The sequence below is a fragment of the Pygoscelis adeliae genome, unplaced genomic scaffold (genome assembly GCF_000699105.1).
Source record: "Pygoscelis adeliae isolate BGI_AS28 unplaced genomic scaffold, ASM69910v1 Scaffold209, whole genome shotgun sequence".
Taxonomy (NCBI): Eukaryota; Metazoa; Chordata; class Aves; order Sphenisciformes; family Spheniscidae; genus Pygoscelis; species Pygoscelis adeliae.
Window position 1 is genome coordinate 1,469,923 of NW_008825538.1, and position 18,846 is coordinate 1,488,768.

Sequence of the window (18,846 nt, forward strand, 5' to 3'; positions counted from 1 at the left end):
AGCTTGGGAATGAAAGGGTCAGAGGGCCTCCAGGCACCAGAGCCCACCCCCACATATCCCACCTGGGACTCCAGGCAAGGCTTCAGGAGCAGGTATGCATTTGTTTGTCCTTTTGAATCCACCAGTCTTGCATCTCTGCCTTCAGGGGGAGAAGGAGTCGTCCCTTCCCTTCCCTGCTCCTATAACTTGATTCAAGTCATCTGTTTGATGATTCCAAAAATACAGCTTATACTCAGTGGAAATTTGGAGTGTCCATGAAAAGTGAATGTTCCAATCATTCAATGGAAATAATGGTAAAATGCCTGCTGACTTGAGAGGGAGCACAGAGAGGCTTTGTAAATGCAGCAGTTATCATTTCAGTAAGGGTCTTTATGCATTTAGGGTTTTTCTAAGAACAGAACAAAAGCCAAAAAACTTTCTGATATCTACAAGGAGAAATAAGGACTCTAATCACTTCATAGATTTAAAGCATTATTTTATGCCTAATTAGTTTGTAATAACATTTACAAAGGATTTTTTTTTCTGTAAAAAGACTGTTGATGAAAATGTCACAGAGTTATTTTCAACAGGCTTTTGCTTCAGATATCCCACATGGACATTCTGTTATTTTGTCCTGGCTTTTACACTAATGCCCTGTAATTGTGTTTCTCTTCCTTTGATTAAACTGACAAGTAATTTGAATGGATATCACTTAGCATATTGATCTGAAGTAGTGACAGGAATAAACTGCGGCTTTGCTCTGTAAAAATAGAAAGAGCTGGTCCTTTGCTCTTGCATTCTTTTGAAAGTCTGGTTGGCATTTAAATAGTTCTTTTATTTTTATTTTGTTTTGTTTTGTTTCATCACTAATGCCTCATGGTTGTGATGTTCTACAAAGGAACATGTGGACACAAAAAGCCAGTACTCAAAGTGACCAATTAATTACTGCAATGAGGATTGAGTTATTTTCTTTCCCAGGCTTTCTTCTGTCTCCATTCATTCAAAACGGTAGCTAAAGTTACAGTATGTGTCCAATTAAATCTCACACGCATTGTTTGCTTGCAGGTGGGGTTTTCACTGGAGATGTGCCAGGCTGAAAAGCCTTGTTGCCAGACACACATCACTGCCCTCAGAAAGTTTGACACATGCACTAACCTGATATTGTGTAGGCTGCACTGTACACTGCCAAGTAGCGTGTCAGAGCTGGAAAGCAGCAGTGGTTTCACTGGCTGCAAGAATCATAGAATCATAGAATAGTTTGGGTTGGAAAGGACCTCTAAAGGTCATCTAGTCCAACCCCCCTGCCATCAGGGGGAAACATCAACCAAAATAATTTCAAATATTGTTTTGGTGTAGACTGTAATTGAAAGTGTTCAGAACAGGTTGGAGGATAAAGAGAAAACCAAAAAACAAGCAAAAAACCCCACCTGGGTGGTCTGGAGGGCACTGGCAAGATAAGGGAAAAGAAAGTAGCAATGAATTTGAAAAATCATTTAATTCTCTGTTATAAGTACAAATATTGAGTTAGCATTCACTTTCAGCTGCATGCATTGATGAACACAGTTTTGATAGGAAATAAACAAGACCTCATTTCCTTCTGGATCATCCAAGGAATATAAGCATGATGCAATTAAAAAGAAAGAAATGCAGATGTAATACTCGATACACATCTCATAAAAAGATCTATTAGATTGTGACAGATGCAACCAAGTAGTTGAAATCCTATTTTTCAGTGATATTTGATAATCAAAGCACTGTAAGCACAGTCAAGACATTTCTGTGCCTCCTATAGACAGGTGAGACTGGGGGGGAGTTGAACTGTAAGGCTATATAATACCTGTCTTTATGCCACTAACAACAATGCTGCTATCTAAATAGAATGGCATAGTTGAAACTTCAATACATTCATTAGAAATGTTCATTTAATACCTGTAAATGTTGTGAATGCTTTGAAGTACTTCCAACGGTCACTTCATTTGTCAGAGATGTCTATTTGTTTAAAAAGCTCCTTTGCTGGAAAAAATGCATAACGGTCCACAGTACAAAAGCCAATGTTATAGTCAAATATTATCATCAAATTGAGCCTTTTTCTTAAATACATAAACAAACAAAAAAGTCTTTGCTTGCGACCGAATAACATGTGGTTCTCCTACTCCTCCAAGAGGGAGTCCTGAAAAATACAAAAAGGATGTTTTCAAGGGATGCTGAGATGTCTCAGGAAGTCCTGCATTTAATTCAGTGAATAACACTCATCCCTGTGACTCATAATATAACCTTTAATCTAAAACCAACCAGGAAGAGATTGGCTACAAGTGCTTTCTAGTGAATGAGACATAAAACCGAGGCCAGTGGTCATACCAGACATCAGTATCACTTCCATTAAGAGTTCTAACAAGTATTTCCACTAATCTGTAACAGACACGTAACAAAGACTTACTCAATAAATTTTCTGAGTTTAGATGCATGTGGTATTGTTCGTTCCATGTTGTAAGATGTCCTGAACTTCTCTACCACTCCTCTTTTCTTAGTTGCCTGGTATTACTTCAACTTTTTAACAGATAAAATTTTAATAGAAAATATGATAGAAGGCTTTATTAAGAACAATTTCATTACTTAGTAACATTAATTGTTATGCTTATAATAATAGAATAGACTTTTCTCGAGAGCTTATATTAAAGTGGGTAAATTTTAACACTTTTTATTTACATAGTCCTTCACTATGGGCTTCCAGATCTGAAGGGAAAGAAAAAATGCGTACTATTTCCTTTTCCTCCAGTTATTTTAGATTAAAAGAAGCCATCCAGAAGACATTTAAAAGCAGATTGCAATTTACTGCTGGTTAAATGAGGAGTTTGTAGTGGACCCTTTGCAAGTAGATGTCTGTGAAGAAATTAGAATAATTTCGAATTCTGGAGTAAACATTTCTGACCTTCTAAATGGAAGCATCTGCAAGATTTCATTTAACTGATGAGTGGGAAGATTCTCAGCTGGTGTAAATTAGCGTGGCTTCAGTGAAGCTGATGGTTTTATAACAGTTTACACCATCCACATTTCTTTCCTCAGAAATTCTGTTTTTTTAAATGCATTTAAGTGTAACGGCATCAATTTTGTGTACTGACATCTTCTGAATAGAAATATGCAGTTTATTCTATGAAAACCCATATGTTTTCCTCTTTGAGTCCTCTGAGTAAGCATTGCAAAGGATAAGATGCTCTTTAACTACAAGAAATATGCTGCAGATCAATATTCTAATACATATTGTTACAAAGTCACCCCCCTCAAACAGAAAGGAATGAGGGGAAGCTTCAGAGCCTTCAGTTCTCAAGGACATTAGGACAGAAACCTGGATCAGAAATCCACTTGCATGCTAACACTCGTATCACCTGCATTTCCAGTGATATAGATCACATTACACACGTATTGGAGAGATTTCTTGAGGACATATCAGAAAACCTCTCTCAGGTTATCAGTCCTGGATCCTCCAACTGCATTTCCTTGTTTTCCCCTATTATCAGCAAACTTCAGTTCCAAATTAGGGTAATGTTGGCCTAATTTTTTATCTGAGAAGATATTTTTTATCTGAGAAGATATTTACCTAATTCTTTATCTGAGAAAGCTCAGATTAGAGAAATCCAGCTACAACAGGTTTTTTGTTTGTTTGTTTTCTTCATTAGGTTGTGATGTTTCTGTGACCAGCAACTGTCGGTCTCTTGCAGTCACACCTATAATTACAAAGATAGATAAGAAACAGTTTTTACATAGCATTGTCCTAAGGCCATTGGTAGTGACGACCAAAGTATTCAAGTGTGTCTGTATGTGTTTGTATGTTAAGGGGGTTTGAAGGGTGCAAATGAGCATGGAGAAACAAGTAAGATTGTTAAGTTCCAATGCCAAATCTAAAACTTATGAAGCGTGTTTCTTTTAGACAGTGGGGAGAAAGTGAATTATTTACAGGACCTCCTGGAACTACAGGAATATCTTTTGGGGAAGCTTGTAAAAAGGTGCCCTTACGATGCTAATATTTTTTAAATTCTCTGGAAGAAAATAATCCAAAACACACACAATTTGTCCAAGATGCAGTCCCTAGCCTGATCCTTAGGAGGGCTGGACAATCTTTGTAGTTATTAAGAAGGGGTTTTACCTCATGAAACTTAGTTGTTTAAGAATTAGTCATCTAGTACCACATGACCCCCTCCATTGTCAATGGAGAGAAGCAACCCCATGTGGTGATACGTATCCAATATTAAAATAAATATGTAAGACAGATGGGTGCTCTAAAAATGCCTGTCACTACATCCTGAATATAGAAGGAGCTAAAATAACTAGATTTTATTCAGTATTTCTAGACAGTAAAATTAAATGAGATGGTCCTACCCTGAAAACTATCACTGCTTTCTCGAATGGCAGTGTGTACTACATTATGATCTGAATTTAATTAAATGACACAACTCTTAAATGATGGCAGGATATTCTTGCCTTGGGGAAGAACTTCTAATAGATGCATGGCTTTCCTTCCCCTTCAAAAAAAAAAAAAAAAAAAGAACCAATGCATATGTTTTACTTAACGAAAATGTAAATTTATGTTACGTAATGTAAATGTATGTTACAGTTGCCTTGTAACTTAAGAAAGTCCCACCAGTTGCCTTTTCTGCATTTTTGGTACCTCAGTACGCTGTAAAATTGAGCCTTGGCTAGTGGTTAGAAGAGAAGGACTGTGTCCTCGCCACAGTGATCTTGGAAACTCTACTTCAAAAATGCACAGAAATACAGAAATATTCAATGTATATCTACAAACGAAAAAAAAAAAAAAGACCACCAAAACCAACAAATTGCTGCCTTCATTCTCAAGAATGAAAAAGTTCTCCATTTTAGGCAACCTCTAATATCATTATAAATATAAATTCTTCAGGTAGTTCTTTTTTAGGGAAGCTTAGATGCCAGTATGTGATTATGGTTAAATATCAATTAATAGTAGCAGCTGCCACTTGGGAACTAGTAAGATCGAGCCCTAATCCTAACTGGTCTTTCAAATCAAACAGCTGTCATTGATAATGTTTCTGAAAATCCTTGGTTATTGCCAAAAGACAAGAAGTAGTTACAACAGTGAATTATGCAAAACAAGAAAAGCAATACCCACAAACCAACCAAAGTAAAATACTCCCCTGCACGCAAGTTCTCCCTCTTGTGAGAAGATAAAGCAAGAAACCACACATGGCTGATATTAAACACACCACTTAATTCACCAGTTCAGCACTTGAAGGCATTCAGATATTGTGGTGATATGGACTGCATAAAAACTTCATGAAATAGAAAAAGAGAGTCTTCTTCAACGTATTCAGTTTTCATAATCTCTTTATTTCATTACTTACTTAGTTTTAATTGTCTACAGATCTAGATAAAACTTGCTTGGATCCAGACCAAGGCCAAGATTTGTTCACCTCAGGTACTGATATGGTGTCCAGCTCATGGTTCATTTGTATTTTATTGACTCTTTACTACCTGGGATTGCAAGGATGTGGCTTACCCAGTTTTCTGCATAGTTGTGATTATTTATGCTACACTGGAACCAATTACACTCACTGTGATCTGGTCACAATTTTGTAAGGTAATTAAAAACTGCTGAAAGCAATTGTTTTATTTTAGGAGAACTTCTTGTCCGTAACATATATTTATGAGCAGGTGTCATGGTTTAACCTCAGTCGGCAACTGAGCACCACGCAGCCACTTGCTCACTCCCCCCGCCCCCGCGCCCGGTGGGATGGGGGAGAGAATTGGAAGAGTGAAAGTGAGAAAACTCATGGGTTGAGATAAAAACAGTTTAATAATTGAAATATAATATAATAATAATAAACAAAGCAAGTGATGCACAATGCAATTGCTCACCACCCGCCGACTGATGCCCGGCCAGTCCCCGAGCAGCGGCCCCCCCGGCCAGCTTTCCCCCAGTTTATGTACTGAGCATGACGTCCCATGGTATGGAATGTCCCTCTGGCCAGTTTGGGGCAGCTGTCCTGGCTGTGTCCCCTCCCAGCTTCTTGTGCACCTCCAGCCTTCTCAGTCGGTAGAGCATGGGGAGCTGAAAAGTCCTTGACTAGTGTAAGCACTGCTTAGCAACAACTAAAACATCAGTGTGTTATCAACATTGTTCTCATCCTAAATCCAAAACACAGCACTGTACCAGCTACTAGGAAGGAAATTAACTCTATCCCTGCCGAAACCAGGACAGCAGGTTATTTAGTGAATGGCATTCTAGAACCGAGTAGTATTGGGCCATGAAGAAAGCCTGTAATGCAGTGTTTTATTGCAAAGCAGCAAGGTGGTATACATACTGGGATCTTTCTGTCTTGTCCTTTCTCTGTGGTGACTGAACCTTTCTCCTTTGCAACTGCGTAAACAAAGGTCAAAAGACCTAAGTAGAAAAAGGATATCTAAGCAACCTTTTTTCCCCCATTTATGCAATTTTTTTTCCCTCGGGAATTCTTTTTTTCCCTTGAGAAAAAAATGAATGATTAAGAGGAAAAGGGAACGTACAAATTTTCATTCCACGTGAGGTGATTCTCTAGCAAAATTGAAGATGAAAAACAGGTGATTGCAGAACCTCCAATGCAGTTACTTAGTATAAATGCTAAAAAACAAAATAATTTATAGGAATAAACATAAAGTGTGGAAGAAGTCACTGAGTTGAGTAGAACAGTAATTCACGTTCACACCATGCTCCTAAGAGACTTCTTACCATTCAATTTTTTTTTTAATTTATTTATTCTAAAATGTCCTCTTCAGCTCATCCATAGAGGAACCACACAGATTTTCTAAAATATGTCTTCCTGAACCGTCTCTCTAGTGAATAGCTACAATTTTCAACTTCCAGTGAAATTTAGTCACTACTCACTTCTGCTAGGATATATAGTTTAGCCTTTTCCTGAACCAGAATTAGTCGTCTTAACCTGTCAGAAGGAGACTATGTATTGGTACGTTTAAACCTAGCTTTCTGCTTAAAAGGACTGATGCAGCTTATGTCTGTTGTTTGAAATGTTTTCCCTCTTAGTACTAAACTTCTCTTCATCACTTTTAAAAGGGCTATTGAACATGAGCATAGTTTTTAAAGAGGGATGTTGTTCAACGTTTAAAATAAAATATTAGGACAGATATATTTTTGAGCAGCAATTTACGACTTAATAAAACATTGTGATATTGATGGTCTGAATAAACTGTAAATAACGGAACCATCTACCTAGGGGATGATGAAAATATAAAGTATATCAAGGTTTGGTAGCTTTTGGATCAATAGATAATCTTTTCACCTGTCTCCTGGAGGCTAAATTACTCGATTAATGGCAGTGAGGATGTCTTGGACATGCAACATGTAATATGTTAGGAGACTGAGCTCTCCCAGATATTTTGGCTTATATCTAAAGCAGCAGAGAAGACAGAGGAATGTGTGAAAACAGTGGTCCCAAATTTTCTTACATAGTTTTAGGCTAGTAGTAGTAGTAGTAGTAGTAGTAGTAGTAGTAGTAATAGTAGTAGCAAATTGAAACACTGAGCTTCTAAATTATGTGCTTTAAAGAAAAAGGACAATAACTCTCTCTAACATCTCTCATTTAATTCTCATACACATTGGGTTTTTGTATGTGACATTATGTTGTAGGGCTGCAGTTGCTGCACTTTTTGTGTATTTCTTGACATTCCATCCCCTTCTTTAATAGGTAACTATTGTCAGCCATGTTCGTCTGTCATTGATTATATATTTTTTTTAAAATAATATGCTCAAAATAGTGGGTTTGCATCTCACACAACTGTAAGTAATCCTAACTTTTCGATATAAGGATATTCTTTACCATAATATCTAAGCCTTCTTTATAATAATAATTCTGGTAGTACCAATTTTATCTGTTTCATGTGCTGAAATTTCAGCTTTGTGATTTCCATATTGGTGGTATTTGGAATTATTCAAAACTAACAACACAGTTCCAGTCAGGAGCATCTTCTTCCAAGGTTGACTGTGTCTCATCCAAAATGCGCTATGTCTCTAGGCTGATTGGCCTGACTATTCGTGTCTTGATTCTGTGATATTCTCTAGGGTTAGAAAAGAGTGTCCTGTTAAGTACCTCATGCTGATCAAAAGTATTCTGTAATGAGCAAGCTGTGGGATATAAATGTCCTTAATAGTTGTGAAAAATATTTTGGGAGATTTTTGTTTTACTCCAACAGTATAAACTGTGAACAGCTCATGAAAGGAAGAAAAGGAGGGAGAGAAAAAGGTCTTTTTTCAAAAGGAAAAACAGTGCTATAACTTAGCAGAGATCATTCTAGCAGATGCTGAAATTTCTTACCAACTTTAAGTGCTTTTTGTTATTATTTCCCTTCCTAACTAAATGAAGTTCCCTGTCTAAGTGCTTACCTTAATATTATGCAGTTTTAACTGTGAAGCTTTTTAGACTTTGCTTAATATAAGGAAGGCAATGATTGTATTCTGTATTTGTTTTATCATTCAAGTAATATTGTTGACAGTGGTTGCAACTGTAGGCATTTTCTACATTAAAAGGACAGTACCTAGATTCCTTCCACTAACTGGACATGGATGTGTTGAAAAACTACTCAACTTCTTATGCCAGGTGGTAAATCAGTCTTAAAAATGCTTGAAAAATATATTCAGGGAGGTGGATCTTATGTTGCGTGATCTGGGAGGGAGACTGCAGCCTTGGGGTAGAAGTGCAACGGAAGACCCATTCCTGACCTGGGGGACTCCACAGACAGCACGGCCCCTGGTCAGGAGCCCATAGAAATTAGCTCATCCTGATCAACTGAGAATAAATCAAACAGGCAGGGAAAAACTCTAAGGAAATTAGGATGGGAGTAACACAGAGTGAGAGAATCATTTGAAAATATCTTGAGTAAAAACAGTATGCAAAGGCTGTTAATGGTCACTAGAAATCGGGAACCTGAATAATATATTCTACTGTAACAAAGTTCTCCTTATTATGACATGAATAGGTGTAATTCTGTCCTCAGGAACTCTGAATACCAATATTTTGGCATTCAAGGAATTCTGTGCATTTCTCCTCCTTCTCCTTTTGACCCAATGCCAGCAGCAATTCTTACTTCCTTTTTATCCCATCTCCAAAGTATCTTTCTTCCCTTTGCAGAAAAAGATTAACAGAGAAATGCTATAAGGCTCAATACCAAACTTTATGTTTTTTTTCAGAAACACAGGAAACCACTAAATTCCTTTCTATCCCTTCTAAGAATGAAGGCCAAAAATTTATCACAGAGCAACATTAATATAAGAGTATTTAAGGACTTAAATAAATAAACTTTAATAAACTTATATTTTCAGCACAGAGCAGATGGTGTTTGACAGACCTGCCTGAAGCTATGTAACATCACATGCCACGCTATTTATTTTTCAATAATGTGATTTACTAAACCAATTTCTCCTTCTTTGAAATCATACAGTGAAGAAGGCGTTTTGTATCCAGATTAAAAGGCAGTAGCCATTTTATAGCAGGTCAAGGACACTTAAAATTCTTGGATAAGTAAAAACTGCAGAACAGGAGAAGTATTTCTATGACTTTGTCCATATGCGTACGTGTTAATAAAATGTTGTCATTGAGAGAGCTCAACTGGATCTCTGTCCACTTGGTCTGGCAGCCTGTTTCCAGCACAGACTGGTTCATGCCATTTAGCATTTCAGACAGCATGTAGGCATGATTCGGGCAATTGCACAGAGCAGGGAGTTTTTCAGTAAGCAATATAGAACAGGCTTTCTCTATTTTGGAGGGAGAAGGGGCTGGCCAGATGGATATTGACAGTCTGTGTTGTGTGGCCTAAGGGTCGCAGAAGGTTTCCCAGTTGTCTTGTGTTCACAATAGGATGTACCTTAAGGGACGCCGTTTATGTAATTTAAAACTAGAGTTAAAAAGTTGCAGGATAAATCTGAAGAGAGGCTTAGGAGAGGTGTTAGATGTAGCCTACCATGGGCCTACTCTCAGTGATAGTTTCCTCCTATGAGCAATACAAAACACCCAGGTTAGGAACCTAAATTACAAACTTTTAAGTCAATCTCAAAATTTCTACTTTTTTCCAGTGACCCTTTAGGGAATGTCAGGAGCCTTTGCTCTTAAACAGTGCAGTTTATCAGATGCCTAATTTATTCAGCGTCATTGTATCGTGTAACTGACTACCCTTGAAGAAGTCACAAGTTCCTATTCAGGACAATTTTGTGACCTCCTGAATGGGTGCCAAGCATTAAGTGCTTGACCTTGCACCTTGACCTTTGTGTTCACCGGTGGTGAACACAAAATACATCTGCCCTGCATGAGATCAATGAAGAATTGTTAACTAGTTGTTTTGTTTGAGAGCTGTAAAATACCATCCCGGTGTACCCTTAAGTGTCATGGTGTTTGCTTTTTATTATTCACATTGTGTTAATATTCACTACAATATGCACAGTTTAGCAAATATCTTTGCCCCAGAAAAAAAGTCTTAAAACATTTTGTGCAGTTATGTATCTTTCTAAGCCAATGCATTAAAGCTTAAACAATGAGAAGGAAGAGAAGAATTTAAACGATATTACAGAAATTGAATTATTTGACTGGGAAAATAAAGCATCCCAGAACAGTAATGTCACCAAGGATACTTGGTTCAGCTAGTACATGGCACACAGCTGGAGTAATTGAAAATTTTCTTAGAATATAGCTTTGTAGTCTAAGAGACTAGGAACCTGGCTGACACTAGCTCATCCGGCAGTCCCCATTGTACCAGTTCAACAGTTAGGAGAGGCTTCCTATACCAAACTCATCTGCCCAGGTCTGCCTCGTTTTTATTGTGGAATTTCAGCTTGAAAAACTATAGATTATGTGCGCATATGACAGCTGCTGTCTTGGGCAAAATGCCAGGGACAGAATTCGGGGCATCTAAAACTAAAAGGATGTGCTGAAATTGCTTAGGCTAAAGAGCCATAGTTCTTTAGCTGGGGACCAGAAGAAGCTCAGTCAAAGGATGAACACAAGAAAAGTGAGATAAAAATATCAGCGGGTTACACAGATGCCTCCTCTTGTATCATAGCAAACACTTTCTCTGTCTATTTTCTGGTGTCAATTTGTATGATTAACTCCAGAATTTGTAATGGATTCTTTTTAAAAACCTAAGAGGTAAATTTATGTTTTATATTAAATTCTGGTGGCACTTGATATTTTTGTGTTTGAATTTCTAAATACAAAAAGGGGATGAGTTTTACAGATATCTAAATGATCATAAATGCATTGGCCTCGTATCATAATTAGAATAACAGACAATAATAAAAAGCAGGCGTTCCCTTGAATGAATGCTTAAAGCAGAAGACTAGAACACAGGCCACTTGTCAATGTGGCCCTGTAGAGTTGATAACAGTGCTGTACATTTAAGAGATCATTATTGAAAGGGTATGTTTAATCCCCATCCCACCCCAGAAGTGACTTCTCGATAATTCCCAGAAATGTATGCTATTAGGCTCAGCTGGAAATAGAAAATCGCTCTTAATCATATGCAAGGGACAATTCTAAATAGGAGTATTTGAAAACAGCATTGGGAAGGAAAGAGTACTGCCAGAAAGAATGGCAAATCATTTTGATTCGTGATGAAAAGCTATCAAGCAGAGTTCAACGTGGTAAGAGATGTGACAAATCTTTAGAGAAGCAGTTTTCTCTTAAGAGAAAGGTAATACAGCTGACAAAGTCACTTAATGCTTTTTGTACCACTGAACCTAAAAAAAAAAATTATTTCATTGGTTATGAGACAAAAAAGGCTTTTTCCCCCTTTTTAATCTTCGTGAGAATTTTTGCTGTGAGACTTCCTGCAGGAAAGTGTTTTAAGTGGAATTCTTCTTTATACTGCACTTAATGTCTGCCAATATGATTCCTGTTACAGGCGTAGGGACCATTTTCCTTCTGTCCTCAAGCTGTGTTGCTGCTTATTATCATGTTTAACATTCCCAGTGCCTGGCAGGATGGAGATTAGAAACTCTTAATATTCGTTTTATAGTGAAAAGTCTTGCCAGATTTTTGGAGTATAGGCTATAATATATGCACATAATTTATTGGTGGAAAAGTTCTGAACTCTCCAGTGAGTCACCTTAATCTTTCTTCTTATCATTTTAGGATTGTTTTAAAATAGCTTGCTATGCCCCCTGCACATAAACATGTTAAAAACATTACATTGGAAATAACAACTTGATGGAAGCAAACAGAAAGAGATGCACAGATTTCCTTTGATAAATCTGTACTATTTTTTTAAAAAGTGTATATTTTCTGGAGTATTTTTCTCTAACTCCGAAATTTCATTTTTAACAGACTGGAAGGAAGGAGAAGGGGGACCCACTCAACATTGCTATTGACAAGATGACCAAGAAAACACGAGACCTTCGAAGACAGGTAATCTATGCTTTTTATAATGATTCTTGATTTTCCAAGGAAGTAATTGCTTTTCAACTTTAGACTGGTTTTGCCACCTGCAAAGGTATAAAGAATGTGTCCTTATTTAGATATGACACTACATTACACATGAAATTAAGCAAAGGAGTAGTATTTCCTGAGCCAAAAAAAGGGAGACTGAAACATATTCCAAGTGTAACCCCTGATGGTCTTAATATGTGGGAGGGTGGGCAGATTGGCCAGACCTTCACTGCCTTTGCAGCCCAGCAACCCCAGTCATAAAAACACTGGCATATGTGCTTATTTGTATTTATTTGAATACTCTCATTGAAATAACAGGAATGATGAGCAGAATATGAAAAAGTTTGTAAGAGCAGAATATATTCAAAGAAAACTTCTAAGGTACCATATTAAATAAAGATCCTATGAACATACGGAGAAGGCTAATAAATAACAGGTTGCCCAGAGAGGTGGTGGATGCCCCATCCCTGGAAACATTCAAGGTCAGGTTGGACGGGGCTCTGAGCAACCTGATCTAGCTGAACATGTCCCTGCTCATTGCAGGGGGAGGTTGGACTAGATGGCCTTTAAAGCTCCCTTCCAACCCAAACTATTCTATGATTCTATGATTCTATGAATAACTGTAAAGCATAGTTTAAACCATAAAGGTTGACTTTCTTATATTACATTTATCATTGTGTTTGGCAATAAGACTGAAAGATTAATTCAAAAATCTTGAGATGGAAAAGAACAGAAGGGAGATTGGGAAACAAAAGAGAGAAACCCTCTATAGGTTTCTCTTTACACTTTTAAAGTTAAAGCAGGAGGGATTGCCTCTTTTTACTTCTTTTTTCTCCTTTTGAGATGATCCCAATTCTGCATTTTCTGTAAAAATAAAAAAAAAAAAAGAAATTCTACCAGGCCAGTCAAAGGTTGCCTCTGTGAAAATGATCCAAAATCCTCAAATCTGCAAGACCAAGTAAGGAAATAAATGTATCTTCAGATACCTATTTGAAACATGATAGTTTCAGAAAGAGTGGCCCCTATAGGCCTTTTGAAATCAGTGCTCTTCACTGCTAAATCTCAGCTCATTTCATCTCTTCCTTAACTCTCAGCAAACGTGTTTGAGGATCATATTCTCAGAGCTTATTTCTCCAAATAATAGAAATATTGCAATGGACTTACAGACAATGTGAATCATTGACTCTCCTGCATAAAGCATCACATCTGTTGCTCAGCTAATGACAGAAGAAGGATCTCTGCCGTTCTGACCTCCAAATTTGTGGGTTCCTAGGTTCTGCAGTGGAGCTTGTACCATGTGTTGCCTCCCACCTCTGTTCTTATTGCTTGAAGGAAGTAGCAGACTAACACATGAGTTGCTGATCTGTGTGAGGCTCTCAGCAGTTGCCTGAATTACTCATCTCTAAAGCCAAATTTACTCTGAAACGTGATATAAAAATGGCACCTTTCTTAATAAATTGTCTACTTCTTGTGTATATTCAGCCCCATGGGTGTTGAATTCAAACTCAGAAAGGTTGGAACTGTGTATGTGGGTAAAGTGAAGCACATATATAATATTTTCCTGCTTGGAGATGAAGCTTTTAATATAGTTTCTGATATTTATGAAAGTTAATCATGTAGGTATAATGTTTATTAAATTGTGCCAGTTGCTAGTAAACTAATCAAGATTAAATCATTATTGTGCTAGGTTTCCCACAAACATAGAGGAAGATGGAGTCTCTGCTTTCAACAATGTGTATTCTGACTATAAATCATTATCCTTTAGAATCATAATCAGTGTTCTGCTTCATCACATGCATAATCAACAGTATGCGTGTGCGTGTCTACCCAGACCTGCCTATACATCCCCTGCTAAATTTCACAATACGAGGATGTCACTGAGGGCTTAGTTTAATGGCTGGGGAGAGGGGCTTGAAGATTCAGAAGAACTGAACCACAGCTGAGATTGCAGTGTTATACTATTTCAGTCTTTCTATTTTGGGCTAAATCGTCGGAGAGACAACCAACTTTGAATACCATAATGCCTTTTGTTTTTAATCAATCCCTTTTAAAGCAGGCTTGCTTGTCAGATTTATGAAGCTTAATGTTATCACCATAAAACTGGACATCTACAAGATATGTTTTGGTAATGAAGAAGGTATATGTATTTCATCTGGTAGTCAGGCTCCCTTGCAATGCTTCAGTAGTCAACCATCTAAGACTGATTTCTCTTTCTCTCTCCAGGTTACTTAGCTCTTTTTTTCTGAGATTTTATTTGTTTATCTACAGAACACGCAGACATGAGAAATGGTTGTGGTTGGGATACAATGTGGTAAAATACCATCTCACAGTTTACAGTCACATCAATATTTCCTATTCTGCTGGAATTACATCTTTTACACTTATCATTTAAACTCTCCTGGGCATTGGAAAACTATTATGGAGATCTGATTATATGTCTTAATATAAACTGCCAGTAAGAACATCAACCTAAGTCAGACTGAACAAGTTCTTAGAAGCAGACAAGTCTCACCAGCCCATAGCTTACTGCTGCCATTTCTTACTTTATTTTGAACAATTTGTAAAAAGCAGAGAGTTCTGTGTCTGATAAGAAGTTGTGCCAACTGGCGGGATTTGGGGTCTTTTCCACCCCCGGTATGCAAATCTGTTGTAAAAAAAAAAAAAAAAACCACACAACCAAAAAACCACAACCAAAACCTAGAAGTTAAAGAAAAGCATCTTTCACTGTGTAGTACTGCAAGCTAGACCAGCAGTATGTGCTTGTTGATGCCAGTTATTTTGCTCGTTTGTTTGTTTGTTTTACCTCCATAGGGAAGAAAAAAATAATACTAACCATATAGTTTAAATACTACAGCTAATCATAAAGCAGCACGCACACACAGTATTTCAAGCATTGCAACTCTGCGGTGACATTGAAACAAAGATAAGCAGGAAGGACGCACCAAAGAATTTGGCTAACACACAAACTGGATGCCTAGCGAGGACCAACACGGTCTATAGATCATTTGGAGTTGTACGAGCAGGGCACCAGCTGTTCTGCCGTCACCACCACTGGTGTCCCACCTGTTAGCGCCGCTGCCTCCTGCCCTGCTGCCATCGTCTCTTTGCCTCGTGTCCTGTTCCAGTTGATCAGCTGAGCTTGTTCAACCCGTATTAGCCAGTCGGTTTCCCTGCAAGGTATAATAACCAAAACCATTAGTTTTCTCTTAAAGAGCAGATATCTGCACTGCTATTAATTTTAACGGAGCAGCCTGTCTGCAGTATTCTATACAGTAGATTGAAATCAAATAATTCTTCATTTTTGTCCATTCAAGCCAGACTAATACTTCCTGTGCCTCCAAGTGGAAGGGATTGTAAAGAATTAGGAAGATTTTTTACCAGCGATTCTGTTTATACTGGAAATGATGCTCTCATGTAGCTGTTAAGGACAATTCATCCACCTCCTGCAGACTTAGGTTTATGTCATTAATAAGGCTAGTTAGAAATACTTTATAAAACAAACACTCAACAGAAAATTTTCACTTTCTTTAAAACTGAAAAACATCAGAAATTATCCAGAAATTTAATTTTTAAAATAATTTAAAAAAAAAGCCTGACAGTGTTGAAAAGTCACGTTCGGAATTTTTCAGTTGTTTCAAATTTTCATCTCGAAAGTTAGTGGTTTATTTTAGCTTTGCATTGCAAATATAAATATAAACATCTAAATAAATATGGAAAATTAAAAATATATTTTTAGAATTGTCAAGAATGTTTTCCATTATTTTAAGGTGTTCTGATAATTTTGAAATTTCCAGGTTTCATTCCAAAGTAGAATAAAGCAAAAATTAAAAAGTACTGTATTTTTCTTAAAGTAGGATTTCTGGCTCTCCTTGCAGTTTTAGGCAGCAAAACTTTATTATAAAATATATTAATAGGAAATGTGAAGTGGAAAGTCCAGAAATTACTACATTACCACTTCCATTTTGATAAATACTTTGAACGTTTAGACTGGTGTCCTGAGCTTTTGTTTTAATAGAGTGGATGTCTGGTAGAAATTAATGCTATTGTTAGATATCTAAGTCTATTTGTGCAGTATCAAAAGGTATTTTTTGTCATCTGATTATTGTTTAGTGACCATAGACTATGTGTTGTTGGGTGTAATCCAGTTCAACCTATTGGGCAGGTACCACAAAGAGCAAAATAACATCAACATCCTATTAGTAGCTACACACGGTTAGTAACTAGGATGGTGATTTTGAATATGGAAAGCTGTCATCATTTCTGGACTCGAAATACCTGTGCTTGTTCTCATGGCCTCTGATTTTCATGTTTTTTCTTATTTTCTCACATCCACCCTCCTCTCTGCTGCTACCTCTTCTTCTGTAGCTCACTTGTTACTCCAGGCTGGTCAGTGAAATGCAGGAAGATGTGAGGCTGGTTTTGTCATCTGCTCTGCCAACTGGCCAGCTGGTACCCGCACGGTGGTTGGCCAGCCTGTGTTGGTACGCTGGCCAGCCAGCTACTGACTTCATATTACAAATTTCCCTCTATAGGACTCTAATTCGGCTCACTGTTCTCATACCCAGACAATTTTTCATCAAAGTTCAGCTATTTAGCATCCCCAAGACCTTTTCTGTTTGTCAGATGGTTTTAAAATTGGCCAACAGATTAAAATGTATTTGAAAAAATGGACAGAATTACTGTAATGAGCCTATTTTCCTCAGAAAACCAGTCTAGCAACAAAAGCCTTTATGGTCAAGACTATGGTCCTGTTCTGTTTTACTCTGTTATCTGCAACAACACCCCAAATTTTCAAAGGTGTATTTAATTTTAGGACCCCCTGCTGTGCTACTTTGCTAGTAATATTGGTATTGTGTAATTATAGCATGCTATTATCTGTAAATAAACCCTTCAATATAATTTCTACAGCAACATGTAGCTTGTTTTCCCATATGATTTTCCAAGAATGGGCTTCACGTGTGGCTGTGATTTGTCATTTAAAAGTTGATTATTTAATCTCAGCGACTTTGTAGGCTCAAAGGTGAAAGATAGGCACTTCCACAATTTCTGTATTGGGTTGGATGACTTGTATCCCTCTTTCTTACGAATATTGATGGAGGTTAGGATATTGATTGCTTCTTCTGTGTCTGCTTTTGCCCAGTAGCCACTACTAGCACCCTAGGAATGGTGACACACTTTTAGGTACTCAGGATCAGGTTTAGCCATTTAGCCATAAACTAATATTAATAACAACTGTCCTGTGGTGTCTTTCTATCAGCCACACACTCACACTTGTTCAGTCACATACTTTGCAGCAGCCTAAATTAAAAAAATATATATATATCCAAGTCATGTTTGCCCTTTCTATACCTCTAATCAATTCTTTATGTATCATGTAGTTAATACACCCTTTCACATGACCCTCATGTATTTTTGGTTGCTATTTTACATTATCCTTGTGCTAAGCTGTGTTCTCACGAATACCTTTGTAAGACACTTGGTGGACTTACAAAGTCCGTTAGTATTTATTAGTCTGTTATCAGCCATATTCTCTAACATACCTCCCTTCAATTGCACAGCTACAATTATTATACTCTTCATCTTTTAGTCCTTGATAGTACTGTTTCAGTAGCTATATTAGGCTACAAGTCAAACTTTTAAAAGGTTAAAGGTTGATGAGACGAATGCCTCCTGTAATTTATTCATGCAAATTTGGTAAAACAAAGATCTTGGGGAGAACTTCTTGATGATACTCAGCTTTTACCTACTTTGTAGGTCTCTGAAAGTACTCACAATTCAGTGTACTTTCTTTAATATGGGTTACAACAGTTTGAATTAGATAACAGGCTTCATAATGTTCTTAGGTTTATTTGTCATATCTTTCTTTTCTAGCTCTTGAGAGGCTGCGTATCTCCATTTGCTCTTTATGTCAGTTGCTTCCACTTTAGATTAAGTTGTATCGCTACTGTTTATGAATGCTATTTGCGGTAAAAAAAAAAATGTTTAGCACTTTGAAACCTGCCAAATATTGACATAGACTCTAGAGAGACTCTCAGAATAAAAAACATGAATATTAGCTCATGCAATTAGACTACAGGGACACCTAAAACTGAAAAACGTGTTCCGTTGGAACAGATTTTTCACATCTAACCCATACAATGCAAATTATATTATGGGTAGACACTTATATAATGTTTTCAGTCTGTAGACTTAAATCTCTCTCTCTTCAAGTATGTGTATAGCTTGCTTCTTTACGGTATGTAGATGCTTTGAAGAAAACACAGAGCCCCCTCCAAACAAGGAAATTTTATCATAATCCTTTTGCAGCCAAGCTACTGTCTCATATACAGACCAGATGACTTGTCAAATGCTGTAGGGAGGGCCAGCGGCACCTAGAAAATAAATCTTGCTGCCCTGAATCATGATTTACTGACTTAATCTTTTTGTTTTCTTCAAA

General features: G+C 37.2%; 1 protein-coding gene across 4 annotated transcripts in view; it reads left to right on the forward strand.

The window, feature by feature from the left end:
* CTNNA2 (catenin (cadherin-associated protein), alpha 2) overlaps positions 1-18,846 on the forward strand; it is a 478,985-nt gene that overhangs the window by 342,392 nt on the left and 117,747 nt on the right. For all 4 annotated transcript variants that reach the window (XM_009331867.1, XM_009331865.1, XM_009331864.1 and 1 more), the window contains one exon: positions 12,309-12,389. In XM_009331867.1, coding sequence (XP_009330142.1) covers positions 12,309-12,389 — 81 coding nt within the window. The remainder of the gene's footprint in view (positions 1-12,308; positions 12,390-18,846) is intronic.